At 35.0% G+C, this 20,331-nt stretch overlaps 1 protein-coding gene across 6 annotated transcripts; it reads right to left on the bottom strand.

The window, feature by feature from the left end:
• Nucleotides 1–291: 291 nt before the first annotated feature.
• On the bottom strand, nucleotides 292–19,744 carry LOC106055022 (HMG box-containing protein 1-like). Of its 6 annotated transcripts, none has more exons than XM_013211138.2 (8): nucleotides 19,547–19,744; nucleotides 7,784–7,954; nucleotides 6,477–6,682; nucleotides 6,188–6,252; nucleotides 4,681–4,807; nucleotides 4,357–4,417; nucleotides 2,746–2,897; nucleotides 292–2,058 (listed from the first exon to the last, which is right to left on the bottom strand). In XM_013211138.2, exons 1-8 carry the CDS (start codon nucleotides 19,571–19,573, stop codon nucleotides 1,923–1,925), a joined length of 945 nt encoding a protein of 314 aa, XP_013066592.1. In that variant the 5' UTR covers nucleotides 19,574–19,744; the 3' UTR covers nucleotides 292–1,922. The 6 variants fall into 6 exon arrangements, with proteins under 6 accessions (XP_013066592.1, XP_013066591.1, XP_013066590.1 ...); XM_013211137.2 differs by having other exon boundaries at nucleotides 19,544–19,742; XM_013211136.2 differs by lacking the exon at nucleotides 19,547–19,744 and adding an exon at nucleotides 15,139–16,167.
• Between the last annotated feature and the right edge of the window lie 587 nt (nucleotides 19,745–20,331).

The following is a 20,331-nucleotide window of genomic DNA, read 5'->3' as shown; positions in this document are numbered from 1 at the left end:
AATAAAAATCATTGTTTTCAAAGTACAGCCTCAAACAGGAAGTCACTTCTGATTCTACATTGCACAATAGATTTAGACTAAAATCTCAACAAATGTATTTCTATTGGGCAAAGCAGAGTAATACTTAAAATGAATGTAGCACACATGATTTCTGGGAAGAAACTGATAACATAGAACTGAGCAGAAAGTATAATCCTTGAATGACAAAGTTATAAAAGTGTGACATATTTGTTTATTCTTACTATTATGTATTCAAAATAACTTTTTACTATAGACTTTAAATCTTTCAAAAAACAAAAAAAAATAAATCAGCTAATAGGATAATAAAATTTTTCTGCTAAAACAGGTGCCATGTGAAAACAGTAATTACTGAGACTGGCTAGAAACAGACTTCAACTTCAGTACAAGATAGTAGTTGCATCATTAAAAACAGTCAACAAATGCTGTCCTGTGTTGAGTATTGAGATTTGGAAAGTTTGGGATTTAGGAGAAAGGCAAATCTTATGTGTTGCCCCAATAGATTAAGGGATAGGTGAAGGGATATAGAGTGCTCCACTGTTACATCTAAAAAAAATTAGAATGGATAGGTATTAAGGTACTATAAGCCTCAGACTTTTGCACTAATCATTAATGTACATAGAAGTGCAAGAAATAATCCATATCCCAGGCAAGGATACAGATCAGAAGCCAATCATATCAAGTGTAGAAATCAGGAAATAGAAAGCATCTACCAAAGTAATTTTAGAAAGGAAAAAAAAAAGGGATGGGGGGGGGGGAAATAAAAATCTGTTTCTAAATTTTGTTTTTGTTAACTCATACTGTTGAGTTCAACAGAGAATGGCAACAGTAACAAAAAAATTGTAAATACACAGAATTTTTTTTTTCACAATGGTATTTTGAAGAAATTTTCCAGTCTTTAAAAAAACAACTGCCCCTTCCCCATTTCACAGTTTCATATAAAAGGGTATTAGTGTCACATATGAGAGTAATTAAAGAGTATGGTCGTGGAGTTAGCTTCATAACATCCACTAGAACTGTTTAACATGCCACTGTACCATTTCACTTTAAACCATTAGTTCTTCCTGGGGATCCTAGATCATGTAGATGTTGAGCTTCAATTATTGTTAAATAATAAAGATTTGATCTCAAAATAGATAAGTATCATTTAATTATGTATCCTCATTCCAATTGTGAATATAATTTCAGAATAAACAAGTGAAATGAAAACAAAAAAAAAAAGACTTCTCTAACACCCTATTCCATTTGTGACTAATATTTCAGAATAAATAAGCTAAATGAGACTGACTCCTCTTACACCCATGCAGTGCTACCTGTGATGTATGTGGGCAGAGGAGAGCTATAAAGCTCAAGACTCAGGTTTGAACAGATAAATAACAGATTCAATAGAATCCATGGTGAAAGAAGTTGGCTGGACAAAATCACACCTGTCTTTAGTAATGTTTGATGGCTGCTAATCCTGGGCACTGAGTAAGCTGTCTAAAGAAAGACAGAGAGGAAGCGCTTTTTTGACACTGCGTAGCAAATCATCAAGTCTAACTGACAGATATTTTTTTCAAAGAAAAAGATGCATGAATTCAAGCCCCAGAACAATGCTGATTAATATTAAGTATAAAACTTTTCTATCCAAATTTAAAAAAAAGAATGAATGGATGCTCTAACAAATACAAACAGATATTTTCATGGGATGCCCATGCTCAATATCACTAGCAACTTCAATGTGGTCAGATGTTCAAGTCAATGTTCAGCTCTATAACAATGTCAAACACACAGCGTTGATGCAGAGAATCCATTTCAGTTTTTTTTCCATATTGTCACAACCTTCAAGTTAAAATTGAATTTTTTTTTGTTTATAAATCTTTAACGAGCTTGGGAAATACTTTCATGATTTGTCCTTGGCTAATCTATTTTTTTCTTTTCCAACAGTTGGGGTAAACTTTCTGAAACTGTTCAGCTTTCAAACGAGCTTCTTCTTTCCAGTGCTGACGTTCATTTTCTTGTAATTTTTTCCACAACTCACTCAGTTTACCGCTTATCATCCTAACAGAACAAAACAGATGATATTAAAGTTACAACACCAATGAAAATTTAATCAATTTTTCAAAATTCAATCCAAAGAGGAAACTTAAAAAAAAAAAAAAAAGTTTTATAGTATAATTTATATATAGTGTTTAAGGTAAAGATATTTTTCATTTTTTAAGTATGCTTTAGTTTTTGTATGACATAACTGAGACTACAAAGCTGCATTGTGATTTTAGAGATATACATACTTCACTGACTTTCTTAGATAAGGCAACATACTTTACTGACTATCTTAGTTTAGCAACATACATTTTTGACTTAGATTAGCAAACGTTCAATATAGAAATAAAACTCAAGTAAACAGCAAGAATGACATGCTTCTCAAATACAGACATTTCTTAACCCAAATGCAAGGGCTAATCCATGCACATTATCAATTTGAATTAAGCCTATAGCCAAGAAAAAAAACAACACAGACTTTAATAAACAACATTTCAGAAAGGATACCACTTGCACAAAGATGGCATATAGATATTTGTGTGATTCAATAATTGGAATACCATTATTTTTTTTTAAATATTTCTATTTTAGGAACCCCATTCTAAGTTTGATTAGCACTCAGAAAATAAAGAGTACACAAATATAAAACTAATATATTCTTTTTCTTTATGCCTAAAACAAATCAAAATAAAGTTCAATCCTTGCCTGTTATTCATGTCAGGGTGTTTTTTATTTAACTCCGCCCTGTAACGCTGAGCAAATAACATAAAGCCATTCATTGGTCTCTTTGGTTTCTGGGATTCTGGGGGATGAAGGCTAGTGGTGGGCTTGTCAGCTTTCTTCACATCACAACATTTCTGAAAGAAAACAGGTATACTGAGATGATTTTTTGGCTAAGGTAGAGCACTCAGATGACATATTTAATATTCTACTACTTTGATAGTAGCTATACAGAAGCTGGCTGCCTGGTCATGTGGTATATGCTGTGGGCTGTTGTCTTTAGTGGTACCAGGTTTGAGCTTTGCCCACCACACTGCGGGAAGTTTAGGCTAGAATATGTCATAATTTCAACTTGTAAAACAGAAGCTACACTATGCAAAAACAGATGGACCTGACAGGTTTTGTTTTAGCTAAAATATCTAAATGATTTATAATTTAACTTCACAATTGAGAACTTTGAACACTATATTTCAATAGAACAATGCCGCATGAATACTCCTTAGAAAAACAAGACCAGATTCTGCTACTACGTTTTTGCGCACGCTCCATCGGCTTCCCGTAAAAGCGAGAATCGATTACAAGGTCGCCACACTTTGTCATCAGTGTATATATAACAATGACGTGCCCTTTTACCTTAGCGAACTGATTACTCCATATGTCCCCCAGAGAGCCTTGCGCTCAATAGACTCAACGCTTTTAGTGGTGCCACATTTCTCCCTCAAAAGCTACAGTCTGCAGGCTTTTTCAGTGCACGGACCAAAGATTTGGAACTCACTCCCCATTGATCTCAGACAGACAACATGCTACACCACTTTTAAGAAGAACATTAAGACCTATCTGCTTAAAACTTTTTTAGATTAATTGTCATTTTAGCTGTCGTGTTTGTAATGTTATTACAGCGCCTTGAACCTACATTTTGTTTATTAACAGCGCTTTATAAATAAAATTATTACTATTCTTTTTATATTTTAAAGTTTGGTAAATAAAATAATCTTGACCATAAGCTCTTACTAGTTTATGTAATTTCTCAGGTATGATAAGGTATTGACTAACAACAATACATTTAATTTAGACTTTCCGTAATCTCATTCTATTGAATGCTCTAGTGTAGGAACTTTGTACAAAATGTCTGGGTTACACTGGAATAAATATTTACAGAACTGAGATCTGAAGTTTTAGCCAGAGATACTTGTTTAGATGAAGTAACAATTTCTCTTTACAAATGAAATGTTTATTGACATGATGCTTCTTGAAAAGAATGTGAAAATTAACTTTTTTTTTTCACTACCCTGTGGTTACCGTAACAGGTACACCATGTGACAGTCTGTCCTTTCTATGTATTTTACAGGTTTGAGATTAAGTTTTTATACTTTAATGCCAGTACTTAAAAAAAATGAATGACTTTGATTCAAGGATGTACTCCCTGAATGTATATTCTGAGCTCTGGGCTGTACATAGAATGGTCTTGTTTCCTAATCCTACCTGCTGTTAGTTTCTTCTGCTTTCTTAAAATAGGTTTGGACTAAGACAAATTTTATAAAAATTAAAAAAAAATAAGGCTGAAATTTATTTACAAAGTTTCAAAAATATATAAACCTTTTTCATACTACTGAGTGCCATAACTGCTGATGTTTCAGAATCATTGAAGAAAGTTGAGCTGAAAAGAAAAGAAAAATCTTGTATCAGTGAAACAGTATGAAATACATGAATGAAAATTGCTCTATACAAAAGCAATTAAAAAAAAAAATAAAAAAAAAAATATATATATATATAAATTCTCAATATTTTGTATAACATTTCTTTTAAGTCTGTTGTTAATTTTAATATCATATTTAAAAAAATGTCATGTTTACAAAGTAGCATTCAAAATGTGCTGAGAGGTCAGCTATTTACAGATACAAATTCAAGTAAGGCAATGACCTGCTTCTCTCTCCTGACCCTTGCAGAAGTGGACTCTGAGGGCCTGTGGCAATGTTGGCTAGATACAATAAACGTTCATGAGCTATGCTATCCAGTTTGGACGAGCTCCCTGCTGAAGAGGAACCAGCTGTGGAAAAAAACAGTTTGATTACGTTTTATCTTATAAAGTTTTTCCGTCTTGAAAATAGTCACATTTCTCTGGACTATCAAATATCCAAATTTTTACAACTTTCGAATAACAAATAAATTGGCAAAATGTTATTACAGATGTGCATGTAAAGAAATTTTTAGATTCTTTTTTTATAAGAGTTAATAATTTAGCATGCTGATTAGCATGTCTTACACCCCTTTAACATTTTTTTAAATGCACTATTTCTACCCTTAGAAAAAAAAAGTTTGAAAAATTAATTTTTGAAGATTAGATTGCTGGAAAACTCTTGCTGGTAAGATTACAGCAGTCCTTCAGACCCCTTGCTGGTTGGAGAGGGAACCTGCTGCCTTTCCAATACTATCTTCAGAAAAAAACTTTTCCTCAAAAAAAATACTTTGAAGAAATTTGGTTTCTTTAAATTTGGATACCAAAACATATTGTATTATATACATGCAATAGTAAAAAAAATTGTGTTATAATTATATGTTTCATTTCTTTTTGCTTACATTCTTAAAACCTTCTCAGACCCTCTTATGGGAGCCACAATTACTCCCCCAGACCACAGCAGTGATATTTCTTAGGTTACAGTCTTAAGTTAAAATTAACATTATAGTGTAGAGGTTGATACTCTAGGTCAGTGTTTCACAAACTTTTTCCTTAATGGAACACTTAGCATATTCTGAGTATTTAGCGGAACACTCTGGTTATTTTTTTAGAGTGGTAGCCTACTAGTTAATTATTCCAGTAGCACCTATTCAGGCCTAGTGTTCCGTGGAACAGTTTAGAAAACACTGCTCTTGCTTTGTGGTTGATGTATTGATGAGAATTTTTTTTGTCAAGTCTAGTTCTGATGGTATACTGGATTCTACTTACTCTTCTACTCTAATGAGAAAATGTATGCTCCCGTGATTGTACTGAAACAATCATTGTCAAGATATCAAGATATTACATAATAAATAATTCTCAATTCTTTGAATGTTATATAGACATACTATGATTGAGAAATGACATCTTTTTTTTAACTATATATAAATTTACTTCACGGAGTTATGTGTTAGATTATGTTAAATATAACTGTGTGTGCATTGTGTTCTGTTAGACATGAACCCCATTTTGTCATTTGCATTTAAGTAGGGGGCCTACTTAAATAAAACATAAAAACAACATTATAGTAATATATTAACTTACACTTAACAGTAATATATATATATACATAAACATCTATTCAAATATTTTAATATGTAATAATAAACTAATAGAATTAATAATGAAATTAACATGAATCCTTTTAACTACCACTTTTTTGGAATAAATAACAAGTTCATAGTAAACATTTAGAAAAAAAAAGGTCGTTACCTGTGGTTGAAGGATGGCCACCTCGACATCTCTTCCTTTTCTTGTGATATTTTAGTCCGTTGGCGCTGAAAAAAAAAAAGTCATTTATTTTTTTATAAAAAAGCAATAATTTGTTTTATGAGTAACTAAAGTATTTGTAGAAAAATAAAAATGGTATTTAACAACCAAACATGTCTGTCCTTTTTTAATCTATGTTTACAATGAAGACTATAATCCTAATTTTATATTATAACAATAAAAACAACAAAATTTACTTCAATAGCATCATACTTTAGAAATAATAACTCACCTTTTAAAGGTTTTATTACACAAATGACAGGTAAAGCTTTCAATATTGGGAGAATGCATTTTGACATGGTAGCGAAAACCAGGACCAGAGGTATATACACGCCCACAGACATGACATGTTCTTTCCTGTCGATTACTGCTGTTGGTGGTTAACTGTTGTTGGTACTCTTTCATCCGCCGGGATTGGATATGTTTTCTTTTAGCTCCCTACTCATATAAAAAAAAAAGGTTGCTATCGGAGCCATGGATAGTCAAAACAAAAACAAAACAAAACCTCAAAATTCCCATCAAAAAGATGAAACTTATCACCAAATACAAAAAATTTAATCATTCTTTCATTTTCCTCGGTAATAAACTATTTAAAAAAAAATGTCTACAAGATGTTTGACAGTGTTTATGGAATAAATGAACATTTTATATTATGCATTTGAATGTGACATTATGTTTTTAAAAATGTGAAAAAATGCACTATTGTAAAACAAGTGATTTTCAGGATGAAATAACTTAGCGGTTAGAGTAGTCAAAAAATGTAAATAATTTTTGTTTGTAACCTTGATGATACAATTTTAAATATGAAAGTGATTATATCTTTAGCTATATGATGACACCAGATGATTTAATGAAATTACTAGAGCTACTCCTCAAAGCCATCAAATTCATAACATTTTTAGATATTATATCCTGGACTTCTAAGGAATAGAAATTCTATGAAAACATAAAACAAAGTTTCAAAAAGATCAACACTCAGCACAAAAAATTATGGCTTCATTTCAAGTTAGCTTCACACTGATTTACTAATGGCAGTAATGAATTTAAACTAGTTAAAATTAGTTTGAAGAATATTTACAGAACAAACAAATTGATTATTTTAAACATATCTATTATATACTACTAATGCTAAAGAAAGTGACTGCATTATTTAGTAATTTAGAAATCTTACTTAGAAATGTCATACAATGTTCCCAAATGACATATCCTGATACCCAGTTAGTTGTCAACATTTTTCAGTTTAAATTTAATACAAGCATTCACATAACACGCTAGATTTAAGTCAATGCTAATGAATTATGACTACTTCAAAAAAGAAATATTTAAATCAAAGTTTGTTTCAAAATTCTTTCGAATATTTTGAGAATAAAGAGCACAGCAACTGTTATTTTAATAATCCAACAGCAGAAACAAAGTTTTATTCGCATTTACTCCATTTATGTTGATCCCTTTTGGTCTCAGACTTTCAGGTCTCTAGGCTAAACGACTACCATGTATAAGTATGGTATATTCTAAAAAATGTATGAAGTCAAATATTACAGCATTCTCATTCTGGATTTTATCAGCTTCTAGATGAGGTGGAGCGCCATCTGTCGTGTCGCCATCAGAGTCTGTGTTGTTATTGCCATCTCCAGTGCCACCATCTGGTTGTCCATTGTTACTGGGTTTAATTCTGGACAAAATGGGCGCTGTTTTTTTTAAGTCATCCTCCTGAAATATAATGTAGTACTTCATTATTGGCATAGTAAGTTGTGGTCACTGGAAGCCAGCAACTGTGTCATCAAGAAATAGTCCATTAACTTTTATAGACAGAACTGTTGAAGAAACTGAAAGGCACTCAAAAAGAGGTTTAAATAAAGTGACAACTTTCATTTGAAGCATACATTTCCTGTGCACAAAGTTTTAACACATTTATTTGCCTTTTCTTTTGTATTACTTATAGCTGCAGGTCAGAATTGTAGGTTAAGTGGTGTAATTATTAGGCCTAGATATTATACATTTACTAAATAGACTTTCATATGATTACAGCTTATATGATTTGTGAATAACTATCCACCTAAAAACTATTTCGTTTTTATTATGTTGTAATCACTCATGTATAGCAGGTTGAGACAACTTTTACTATTTCAAAAAAACAAACAACAATTTATTTCATCTATAAAAATAGATTTACTCCACAATCAGTCTTCAGAATCAAATGAATGTTGGCTTACATCAAAACTATATATCCACATATTTGTAAAGTAGTTTCTGGCTGAATATTACATCTAGAATCTTTAATTTAAAAAAAAAATGTTTAAATCTAATCACAATTACAGTATAGAAATAATAAGTGTGAACCCAATACATACACACATGAGGAAAAAAAAAAGAAAAGAAGACTGGAAATTTTAAAAGACATACATGTCCTAATGATTGCAACCATAAATTACTAGATCTAATAAAGTAATATTATGTCCATCTACAATGTCTCTCTGTAAAAATGGAGCTATGACAAAAACTAACAAATTCTATATTTACATGTCAATAAGCTACCAATGGTATTATTGACAACAAAAATTCATATAAAAAAAATTGAAAAACATTATATCTATTTTATTTTAAAGCATTTTAAATAGTGTTTTTACTATTATATGTATATTATATTTATATATACACACACACATATATATATATTTATATGTATATATATGTATATATATAGGGTTTATGTGATGATTAAGTCAGATAATATATAAAGCAGAAAAACGAGTTCAGACAATGAGAGACATAGGATGAGTTATAAAGGACAACATGATGACAGAGACTGGTATAATCTGACAAAAGACAGAATGAAAGAATTAGCAGCATTACTAGATCTATATATATCTAAACAGAGCCACAGAGTATTTCAAAGAAACTGTTGAGCAGACAACAAGAACAAATGAAAGAGAATGGCATAAAGAAAGTCCAGAGCTAAAATAATACCAGATGCATTCATTGCAAGCCAGACAAAGGAGATTCACACAGATTATGGTCAGCAAGCAAGTGATCAAAAGTCAACTTTCTCTGATCATACTTACTGAGACCTACCAATTGAAATAGCCATTGTGTAAAACATGAGATTGACAACATTTAAATACATCAATAGGACGTTTTAGTCATTCTGATTGCATGCTTTAGACAAAAAAAAGGGGGTGGGGCACACTATCTGATATTCCCACCACCCTGTTCAAAATAGTTTGCAAAATTAGTGATAATATTAAAATACAAAATACACCTAATGATCTTATGTTCAAGGGACTAATGATAATGTGGCTCCTTTTTTGTTTGGTTAAAAGGATAGAAATTTGTAAGAGTGTAAGTTGTTTTCTTCACTCTAAAAGTTTTAGAAAGCAAAACTATTAAAAGCAAACACTCCTAGTCATTACAGGAGTACACACACTAAATGAACATAGATCTATTTATACATGGGAATTTTTCTTTTGACACACTTATGGAATCAGTTTAATGCGTTCTTTGTTTTTATGGTATAGTAGGCCTAGCCCATAGTACCTAAGAGGTCCTTTGTAGTAGCCTAGTAAACACTACTTCATCAGTTGACATCATGCAATGAAAAGGCAGATACATTTTCGGTGTTTAATTTACATGTGAGCTAACGTATACAATACAGATCTTATACTAGATACACATTTGTTTTGAGAGGTGCGTAGTCGCGCGCGCGAGCACACACACACACAATCGGCGATAGAACTATGAAGTATGGAAATACATGCCTGGAGATTGTGTCTAATCTCTACCCTGCCCCCACAGCATATTTGCGGTCAAACATTTACCGGGGTTGTCTAGTCTTTTAAATACCCATGTCGCGTACTATTTTAAATGTTTATAGATTAAAATTGTGTTTTTTCATGTTTAAACTATTTGGACTTTCAGAGTTCTTAAAAAAAAAAGTGTTTTGTTAACACTATCCATGACTGATCTGTAACCTCGTGAAAGGCCTGAATCGGAAAACAGCAACAGTAAGTGTGCTTCAGATAGACCCTATTGACAACAAGATTATTGACTCGCAAGTTCAGTTTAAACCAAACATCGTGCAAGTTTCTGGAGTTTATTTATGAACATAACTCGATTGTTAGTTAATCCGTCGAATAAGATGGGGAAAAACAATGATCATGTCAGTGGAGTGTGTTTTGTTATAAAAATCCTGTACATAAAATTAGATCTAGATCTTAGTGTTAGACTAGCGTGTTATTTCTAGTCACTGTCAGATGTGTAAATAATCCAAGACAGCAATTTTTTAAATAGGAAATATATAGTCACAAGCTATATATAGATCTCTGGGCTAGTGGATGTAGATCTAGTTCTAATCTAATTAGTAAAAGACAAAATAATTTTTAATACCTCGAAAATGTTAACTTCTTATTTGTCGGCCTATACAACACATCGCTTAAGATCAGTGGTTCTCAACCTTTTTAACTCGGCGACCCATTTTTACAATTCCTCACTATGCTGCAAACCCCCCCCCCCCCAAACAGTAAATTATTTTCGTTCAAAAGTATGAATAACTGCTTTCTATAATGTTACATAATTATAATAATAATTGTAGGCCTAATGTAAATATCTGATTTTCATTGCTAAAGCTTTAGGTTTAATCATGAAACAATCTGTTATAGAATACTATAATATATTATAGGCCTATACTTGACCAGCATATTTTATAGGCCCTATATATACAGTCCAACAAACTACCATTCTTGGAGCACAATATGTGCAGTGGTGCAGACACCACTAATATTTTTCAAAGATATTTTTTTTACTTTTCCAAAAATAAAGCAATTAACCCTATCACGCTCGGTCGTAGTCGTTTCAAGGGGATTGCAAAAGAGAAACTCATCTTTAAATACCCATGCTACATGCCTAACCATTCCTCTAAACTACTGGGCATCCATGACGATAAAGTTCGGATGCTAGCTATCACAATGACATTACTACAGTTGTTTCGACTCCATAGACTTAAAGAACTTCGTGACAAATGACGTACTGGAGTTTTTTTTTTCAATTCCTGCTTAAAGCCTTAAACCTGTGATGCCCAAGATAAATCGACCTGCGGGCCATCTTAATTTCCGACACTGGTGTCGCGGGCCACATAATCGGAAAGGTACAAAAACGAAATGAAATAAATGAAATGGTAAATATTCACATAAATCTTCCGATTCTCTAGACGTAGTTTCTTTTTATTCGAATGACGTCAAATTTGTTTAATAATGCCATTTATATGCTTATCTTTTTTCATAACAGCCACACTTTATTTACAACTCAAATATGTTGGCTTATTATCATGTTCCACATTATCATTGTTTGGTACATTCTACATTGAGAGTCACATTTCATAGACGTACTAAAGTGAAAGGTCATGGTACCAACCAATAGGAGAAAAATCGAGTGCCCTAACGTAGGTAAAGAGACGTTTTTCAACCTTTTTTTTTAGAGGGGGTAGCGGATTTGTGCCGACATTTAAGCGGGCCGGATCTGGCCCGTGGGCCGTACTTGGGCATCAATGCCTTAAACTAATGGGGCAGGCAGAGGTAACAAAGGGGCATATCTTACGAGAGTGTACAGGAGCTGCGGGGAGACAACTGAAGGGTCACTTGAACTGCATGGGAGCTATGAGGCACTACGTTCAACAACAGAGTTTCCTACCAGAGCACTACCATGCTTTCCTGCCGAGCTAGCATTAGGAGTTCATCCAAGGTTCGTGTTGGCCAATTCGTTATGCATTTCGTTTACAAAAGTTACGTATTTAAAAAATCAAATTTATGGATGCGTTGTACAACCTTTTTCACAACGTAGACATTTAGATTTACATATTACAGATTTTACACTTCTGTCTAATATTAAGAATTTGAAATGTATTCTAAAAGAGGTGAATTATGAGGTGAATCTTAAAATTCACCTACTAATACCTTAATTAATTAGTGACTCAATATTAACATTGATTCTTAATCTTACAGACGACAGTCCAGAGCTTTAAAACACGACTAGACGTAGAAACGTAAAGCTACGCTATTCATTAATGCACACGTGAACTGTTCAGAATATATCTGCTGCGACAATTAAAATGTTTGAAATCAATTCTGATTCAGTTGTCTGCAACGTCTATCTCGAATAACAATAAAAATAGTAAATTTCAAAGAACAAAAATCCCTGAGAAATAGTCTATCGACCCCCAATAGGGTCGTGACCCCCAAGTTGAGAACCCCTGCTCTAGATCTTGTCGCTAGACAAACATAAAGTGTTCACATTTAATCGCATATAAAGCATATTCTCCTCTCTGTCCCAGGCAAAGTTTTCAGCACTGTTTTGTTGAGACGGCTTCAACAGTCTGTAGATGAAAGGCTCAGAGAAGAACAAGCAGGTTTCCGAAGAGGCAGATCATGTACAGAGCAGATTTTCGTTTTACGAAATATCATAGAACAAAGTTTTGAGTACCAACAACGGCTAACGATCAGTTTCGTGGACTTCAAAAAAGCGTTTGATAGTGTCCACCGAGAATCACTATGGAAAATAGTTAGAGAATACGGTATACCAGAAAAATTCGTCCAGATCCTACGACACCTTTACAGTCAGTCTAGTTGCTGCATTAAAACAGAAGAGGGAACAACAGAGTTTTTTACAATCGAGACAGGTGTGAGACAGGGGTGCATCTTATCTCCCTTCCTTTTCCTCCTAGCCATCGACTACATAATGAGGAGAGCAATGAACCAGACTGCCTTTGGCATTCCATGGCATGAACAACTCCGATTGACGGACTTGGACTTTGCTGATGATGTTGCACTACTCGGGGCTACAAATAAATGCATTCAAGAAATGACGGAGAGCCTAGACAGAGAGGCACCCAAAATTGGCCTCCGCATAAACTTGGATAAGACTAAAATTATGCGAGTGGGATATAAGGCAAAGGGTGTCCCCGTCAGACTTGGCGAGTCAAAGCTTGAAGAGCTGGACAAGTTCACGTACCTTGGCAGCATCATAACAAATGATGGAGATGCTTACCATGATGTAGCGTGCCGAATAGGAAAGGCAGGGAGCATTTTCCAAAGGCTGCAGCCTATTTGGACTAGCCAAGCCATTGGACTCGAGACAAAAATACACCTTCTCAACACAATCGTCATTCCAACTGCTACATATGCATGTGAGACGTGGAAGTCATCTGTCAAAATTGAGAAAAGACTAAATGTGGCTCAACAGAGATGGCTGAGACGGATTTTAGGAGTCAGTTACACAGACCGGATCTCAAACAAGGAAATCCTTTGCCGAACTGGGAGTCGAACACTTAGTGAGGTTGTGACTGAGCGTCGCATGAGGTTTGCGGGACATGTTCTACGTCAAAATGAATTACGCACACCAAGAGTTGCGATAACATGGAAGCCAAAACGAGGAAAGCGCAAACAGGGACGTCCTCGTATTACCTGGCGACACACCTTCATGGAGGACCTCAGAACAGTGGACACCAGATGGGAAGAGGCTTCAGACATTGCCAGTGACAGATCATTATGGAGACAGCTTGCCGCCCAATGCGCCGAACGGCGCGGGAGGACCTAAGTCTAAGTCTAAGTAAAGCATATTACGTCGCTTAGGGCGAGTAGCAAAACTAAACGCTGCACTCAATCATTAAAAGCAATATAAGAATCTATCTTAGAATGCACGTTCTTTATTCCATTTAGAAAAGCTCCCTAGTGCCACAAGAGCATGCAACGGATTGCCTAAATCAGACAATAAAGCCAATGTCTTGGAAGGCTCAGTAGTTCAGTAGCCTACATGCTAGACAATCTACATTTTAAGTCAAAGTTAAGAGACCAATTTTACAATGAACAACTTTTATTTTGCGGTCTTAAAATTTCAAACAATTCGGACGGCCTTCTGATTAGTTACCATGGCATAAGTACTGAATTTTTAAAACTAATTTCATTCATAAAGTTAAACTGCTTCAAAAATATGTAGTCTACATTTTCAAATCCTACAGTTGGATAGATCTAGCAGTCTCTTGTGGGGACTATGCTATCTAATACATATTTTTTAAAAATATTTTCTAATGATGTGTGATTAAAAAAAAAACGGAATTAAAGATAAATTAAAAGCTACGTCTAGACCTAAAATCTATTCAGAGATCTAGCCTGTTGAAGTTGAAACCTATTCGATTTGCATCTTATATAGACTGGCATAACCAAATTAAGATGGTCTTTTTTTAAGCTAGAATCTATATCAAGAACAATACAGCAGTATAGCTTTAGTAGCTCTAAATCTATGACCTTTCTAATTTCATCAATCCGACGCTTAGCCGTACATAAGGCCTAGATATATGTCTCAAGGGTTCAAATCAACATTTTCTATGTTGCTGATTATGAACTTCCAGATAGTCCACAAAAGTGGTAGTACCATGTCGCACTGAGCATCCAACAGCATGAACATTTCGCTCAACAAAAATAGTAATAAAAATATATTTATTATTGTTTGTCTAAGTCTATTAAAAATTACATGATATATTCAAAGTTATTATATTATTGATACAAGTTCACTCAATATAAGTTTGTTTTTAAAAAGTATGTTAGTGTATCTGACTTATGATTTGTTTTTTTTAAAGGTTCCATCAAAAATGAAGATGGTTACGTCCTAGTCCAAACTTCTTGCAGGACGGCAAGGGACGGGAGCGGGAATGGTTCGATTTCGCGATCACCATGACAACAGTCCGAAGCGCATACCACTCGACCAGGCAGTTATCCATTTGGTGTCAAATAAAGGACGTAGCCAGTACGTAAAAGCTTCTTGACGTTAAACTAATAATGAAATCAAATCTCAAATACACGTGATATTAAGTATTTATGTATGTTTATAAGTTTGTTCTATAAACATACCGATGGGACGTTGGACTCCCGTTGAAGGTTTACATTGTGCACTTTATTATTCCCATCAACTTCGAATGGAGCTTCCTCATCAATACAACACTGAACTTGCATATAAAAAACAGTATTATTTGAAGCTAAACACGCCTTCAAGTGTTGTGCGTTCGCAATAGAACACACTAATTTACTTCTCTTTGTATTTAGCGTGTGCTCAAGATTGCGGCTGGCCTTGTGTAGAGCAGAAAAGCTCAATCGTAGACTAGACAAGACCTAGGCAAAATAAATGTCTCGAGAATATATTATCTGAGTTATGTGAATGCGCTAACAAACTTAGTGTAGGCTTATTGAGTTACCCCCCTCCCAAAAAAAAAACAACAACACCTGGTCCAATTTTACAGTATAAACTAAATAAATAGGACTTACAAAATTTAACACTAAGGTTAAAATTATTATTTGAGCGCATGATCGAAATGCACATTGTGCGATTAAAATATACAAATTACATTAATTAATTATTACTCATGTTATAAAGAATCTAGTTCTTTACATACCCATGCCATTCCATGTGCTATATTTACACATGTGATAAAATGAAATACAGTCGTAGAACGCAGTCAAAAAAAGCATGTAGATTAGTGTAGATCTAGATCTACCTATTATTGTTGGACAAAAGCCCGTGTATAAAACTGCTGAATTTTATCAGCTCACAAACATGTTTCCATTTTTTTCTAAGAGTAAAAGTCGTATCTGTTTAGAAATATCTGAATATCATTTTTTTGTTTCCACTTAGAGACAGGGTGTTGAATAGAGTATGGAGTCACCTACACCATTTCAAATCAGTCGTTCAGAAAGGGGGAGGGAAGAGTTCAAAATGAAATAACTAGATCTATACCTTCGGAGGAACAATTGAATTGTATTCAAACAGATCTAGATCTAGCTAAGCTAATGCTTGTCATAAGGATGAACAAGACAAAACTCATGGTTTACGTGAAGCAGTGAAAGTGTGATAATAATGACAAGTATATATATGAGTTTGCACAGAAAACATATATTTCATATATTTCAATATTTATAACACATTTCATTTGATAAATATTTTTATTTTCGTATCATACATAAAACAAATTGTCGATAAAAACTTGCTAAATGTTAAAACAATAATAATGTAAAGACTTTAGGTTTTTATTTTATGAAACCATGACTACATACACATTAAACTGAATCTTTTGATGACATGAACGACACGCTTACTGTAGACCTATGCTATTGTCACTAACAGTGTGTGGATTATATGAATTTTGAGAAGTTTCAGACTAAGATAAAATAGACTAACAAAATATTAATCATAGATCTAGATTCTCGGGAATAGATCTACTAATAGTGATCTAGAGTATATTATAATTATATATTGTTGTAACCCTGCCTTGCACCAGTGCTTGAGGTGCGCACTAGCGCACTAGTGAACGTAAACAGGAAGAGACTAGAATGGAGAGAAGAACAGTGCATCAGGGATTGTGAAGAGTCTGAATGTTTGGAAACTAAGAAGCCAGCTTTTGGTGCTGCCTGAAGGTTGTAGAAGGGACCTGGAGCGAAGCGGGGAAGGCTGTCGTTGGTCCACATTCGGGTTGCTGTCTAAAGGACTGGTAAATTAGTAGAAAGACTCTGAGGAAGCTGAAGGATGCTATGTGTTTGTCCTAGTGAATAAACACCTGTCTTTATTTCCTGTTACACTGTGTTGTGTTGCCTGCCTTTACGTTGAGTGCCTACCCAAGAGTTACAACAATTGGTGTCGAAGTGGGATTTGGGCAGCTCAACGAAAGGAAAGAATGGCAACGCTTAGGAAGCTAGATGAACTTAGCTGTAAACAGTTAAAAGAGGAGCTCCGAGCCAGGGAGCTGAGGATCTTCTGTGCAAAAGAAAAAATGAGAGCCAGTCTTTGGCAGGCTCTTGTTGATGAAGGGGAGGATCCGGAAATATACCTGTTTGAGGTAGAACCAGATATTGGTGAGGTGCTGAAAACCATGCAGAACTGGTTAAGTGAACTTTGTACCTTCCAGGATTCGATGAATCATTCTATGGACAAACTGATACGTAACGTGCAAGGCCAGATTAATCCTATAAGAGAGAGGAGTCTAACATCATTCAACAACAATGAACCGTTACTCATTCAAGACTGTGGCTGTACTGATAGTTACAAAGAATGCGTCAATCTTAACAAGAAGCACAAAGATGAACAGAAAGAGACAGTCGAAGCAATAGAAGAAGTCTGCTACGCGACTGAAATTTTTGCTGTACCAGCTTTGAGTGCAACAATGACCTGGGCGGAGCAGGAAAACTTTGAGCCTGCGTTAGAGCCTGTCATTTTGGACCTTAAGGACCCCTGTCGATCTGCCAGTACCTACGAGGGGAACTTGAATTTTGATTGTTGCATTCAGGTGGTAAGCAACAACTGTACATGCGGTGCTTCACGAAGGGAGTGCAAAAGTCAAGAAACCCATCAACAGGGTCTGAAACCAGTGGACTTCGATACTTTTGTTTTCACCAACGAGAGAGGCTCTGAAGGTGGTCAGAGGAACCCTGCAGCTGATGGACTTTTGCACTTGAAACGTTGTAAAGGTGCCTTACAGACCATTCTCCCTGGGACGGCTGAGGCTGACAGTTGGTTAAACAGCGTGGCTTCATGTGGGTCTACAGCTCTTTCACGAGTCATCCTTAGAAAGGGTCTGATGAAGCGCAGTTCTGAATCAACTGCATTAACAACAACAAGAGCTGTCACTATCACTCGATGTGTCAGGTGGCTGACGCCATCGACAACCGTCAGGATGGAGAGGCCACGTTTGCGACATCGTGTCGAAAGAAAGTTGGTCAACTGGAGAAAGAGGAAACGGCACCTGCAGAGAGCAGTGTGGATCGCTCTGTGGGGAGCACGCTCCATGCAATCTGTGACTCCCACTGACCGACCTCCACCTGCATTGATCAACTGTGAACATATTTCTTTTCGGGACGAAAAGACTAAGGTGGGGGTAGTGTTGTAACCCTGCCTTGCACCAGTGCTTGAGGTGCGCACTAGCGCACTAGTGAACGTAAACAGGAAGAGACTAGAATGGAGAGAAGAACAGTGCATCAGGGATTGTGAAGAGTCTGAATGTTTGGAAACTAAGAAGCCAGCTTTTGGTGCTGCCTGAAGGTTGTAGAAGGGACCTGGAGCGAAGCGGGGAAGGCTGTCGTTGGTCCACATTCGGGTTGCTGTCTAAAGGACTGGTAAATTAGTAGAAAGACTCTGAGGAAGCTGAAGGATGCTATGTGTTTGTCCTAGTGAATAAACACCTGTCTTTATTTCCTGTTACACTGTGTTGTGTTGCCTGCCTTTACGTTGAGTGCCTACCCAAGAGTTACAACAATATCAATGTTTAAAATAATAATAAAAATATAATGAAACCCCAACTTCTGGAAACTATCAGGTAGATATGCACTGGTCTTTTTGAAACATCATTTCTATAAATAGAATACATCACCCATGGACTATACGGAGAAAACCATACTATTTACGGCATACACTAGATCTAGATTTAATGTCAAAGTCGACTAAGTAGAATCTAGATACTAGATCTAGAAAGTAAATAAGTGGCGAAAACAAAAGTACATTTAGATTTAGATTCTACATACAAAAAAAAAAGATGTTTTATTTTAATTCATAATTTAGTCATTAAATTCAAACAATGTTTTGTTAGTGATGTTTTGGCTTGGCCTGTTTTTCTGTTAGGTATTAACAATAGACAGTTGCGTCATCGACCTGACCCCGTCTCGCTTCTAGCTAGCGGGCGCCAAAGCGTTTTGAGGTCACTTGATTTGAACTCGCAACTGGTGTCAAAACAATAGTTCGGAGGAACACACAGCCGTAGATCTTCTTTAGTGTGCATATTTTTCCCGTTAGAGTAATGCAACTGCTATTTCCCTTACTATACTCAATACTATTTTATGCCTACAATAGTGGGGCAATAGTCTTTAAAACTCATGCAATCTAATCTAGATCTAGTCTAGAATCTCATAGTAAACAAACGAAGGCTGTGTATCCTTGTTAACACTGAAATGAACAGTTTTACGGTAGTTGAACTTTCAAGGCTACGAGAAAGGCGGTTTCAATATGGTGTTAGCACGGTTTAGATTAAATCACAACTTATTTATTGAATGACAGAATAAAATCAGAACTAGATTAAGTGCCAGACAACTTTTCTATGTCACACAAAGGTCACAAATGGAAGGCGCAAAATTTAAAATTCTTGCCACTAAGAACGTGCAGCGAGCCTGTTGCGCGAGCTCTGTAATGTTGAGCTCTAAAGGGAATGTATTTATAGATTTAGCATGGTCATATTTTACTAACAGAGGCTTTAATAACAATTTAAAAATGTGTACTTACAACCTGTAAATCGCCATCTCCTGTGTCCATTCTCTTTCCTCATGGTAATCCATCGGATTTCGGCATAATGAGCGCGGTGAAATAGCCGATTTGAAAAGGCGAAGCCCACAGCTGTCTGTGCGGACCGTTAGCTCGTAGTAAACCAGAAAGTGGGTTACAACCAACGCCGCAGTCCCAAACCAAAACAAAAAAGGGCGGGCAAGGATTCAACCGAGAGCGCTGTACACGAGTGTCTCGGATTGGTCGAGAAGGGAAATTATATGAATTCGCAATATGCATTAGTTCCCTCGCACCGGTTAACCTGGACTAAAGCAAGACATGGTTGGTTGATTGAACAACAAGGATATTTGCACACATTTTAACTGTGAATAAGGAACGTGTCGTGATTTGTTTTTGTTTTGGTCAAAAAAAAAATAAAAGCGACCAATATGGCTAAAATACATCGATCGCTTTCTTTTATATAAAAAATAAATATATAAAATTACACCTTCATTATTATCCATAAATATTTAAAACAATCTCGTCGCGTTTAAATAAATTAGTTTAAATAACAAAACACGCTGCTTTGTTATTTATGTTATTTCAGAAATCTAGACTTAGTCTAGATCTACATATTTTATTAGGCTATGCGTATGCATTATGGATAATGCTGTTCATGCTATTTTTAGTTGGCCTAAATAAATAAAGATTATTGGTATATGTCTGTCTCAGTAGGCCTGCAGCATTAATGACCACGAAATAATGCAAAAGAACAGCCTATACTTTAATTTGTATATGTTTGCTTTCCT

This window comes from Biomphalaria glabrata, chromosome 4, assembly GCF_947242115.1.
Source record: "Biomphalaria glabrata chromosome 4, xgBioGlab47.1, whole genome shotgun sequence".
Classification (NCBI taxonomy): Eukaryota; Metazoa; Mollusca; class Gastropoda; family Planorbidae; genus Biomphalaria; species Biomphalaria glabrata.
This window is presented reverse-complemented; position numbering and strand designations above follow the sequence as displayed.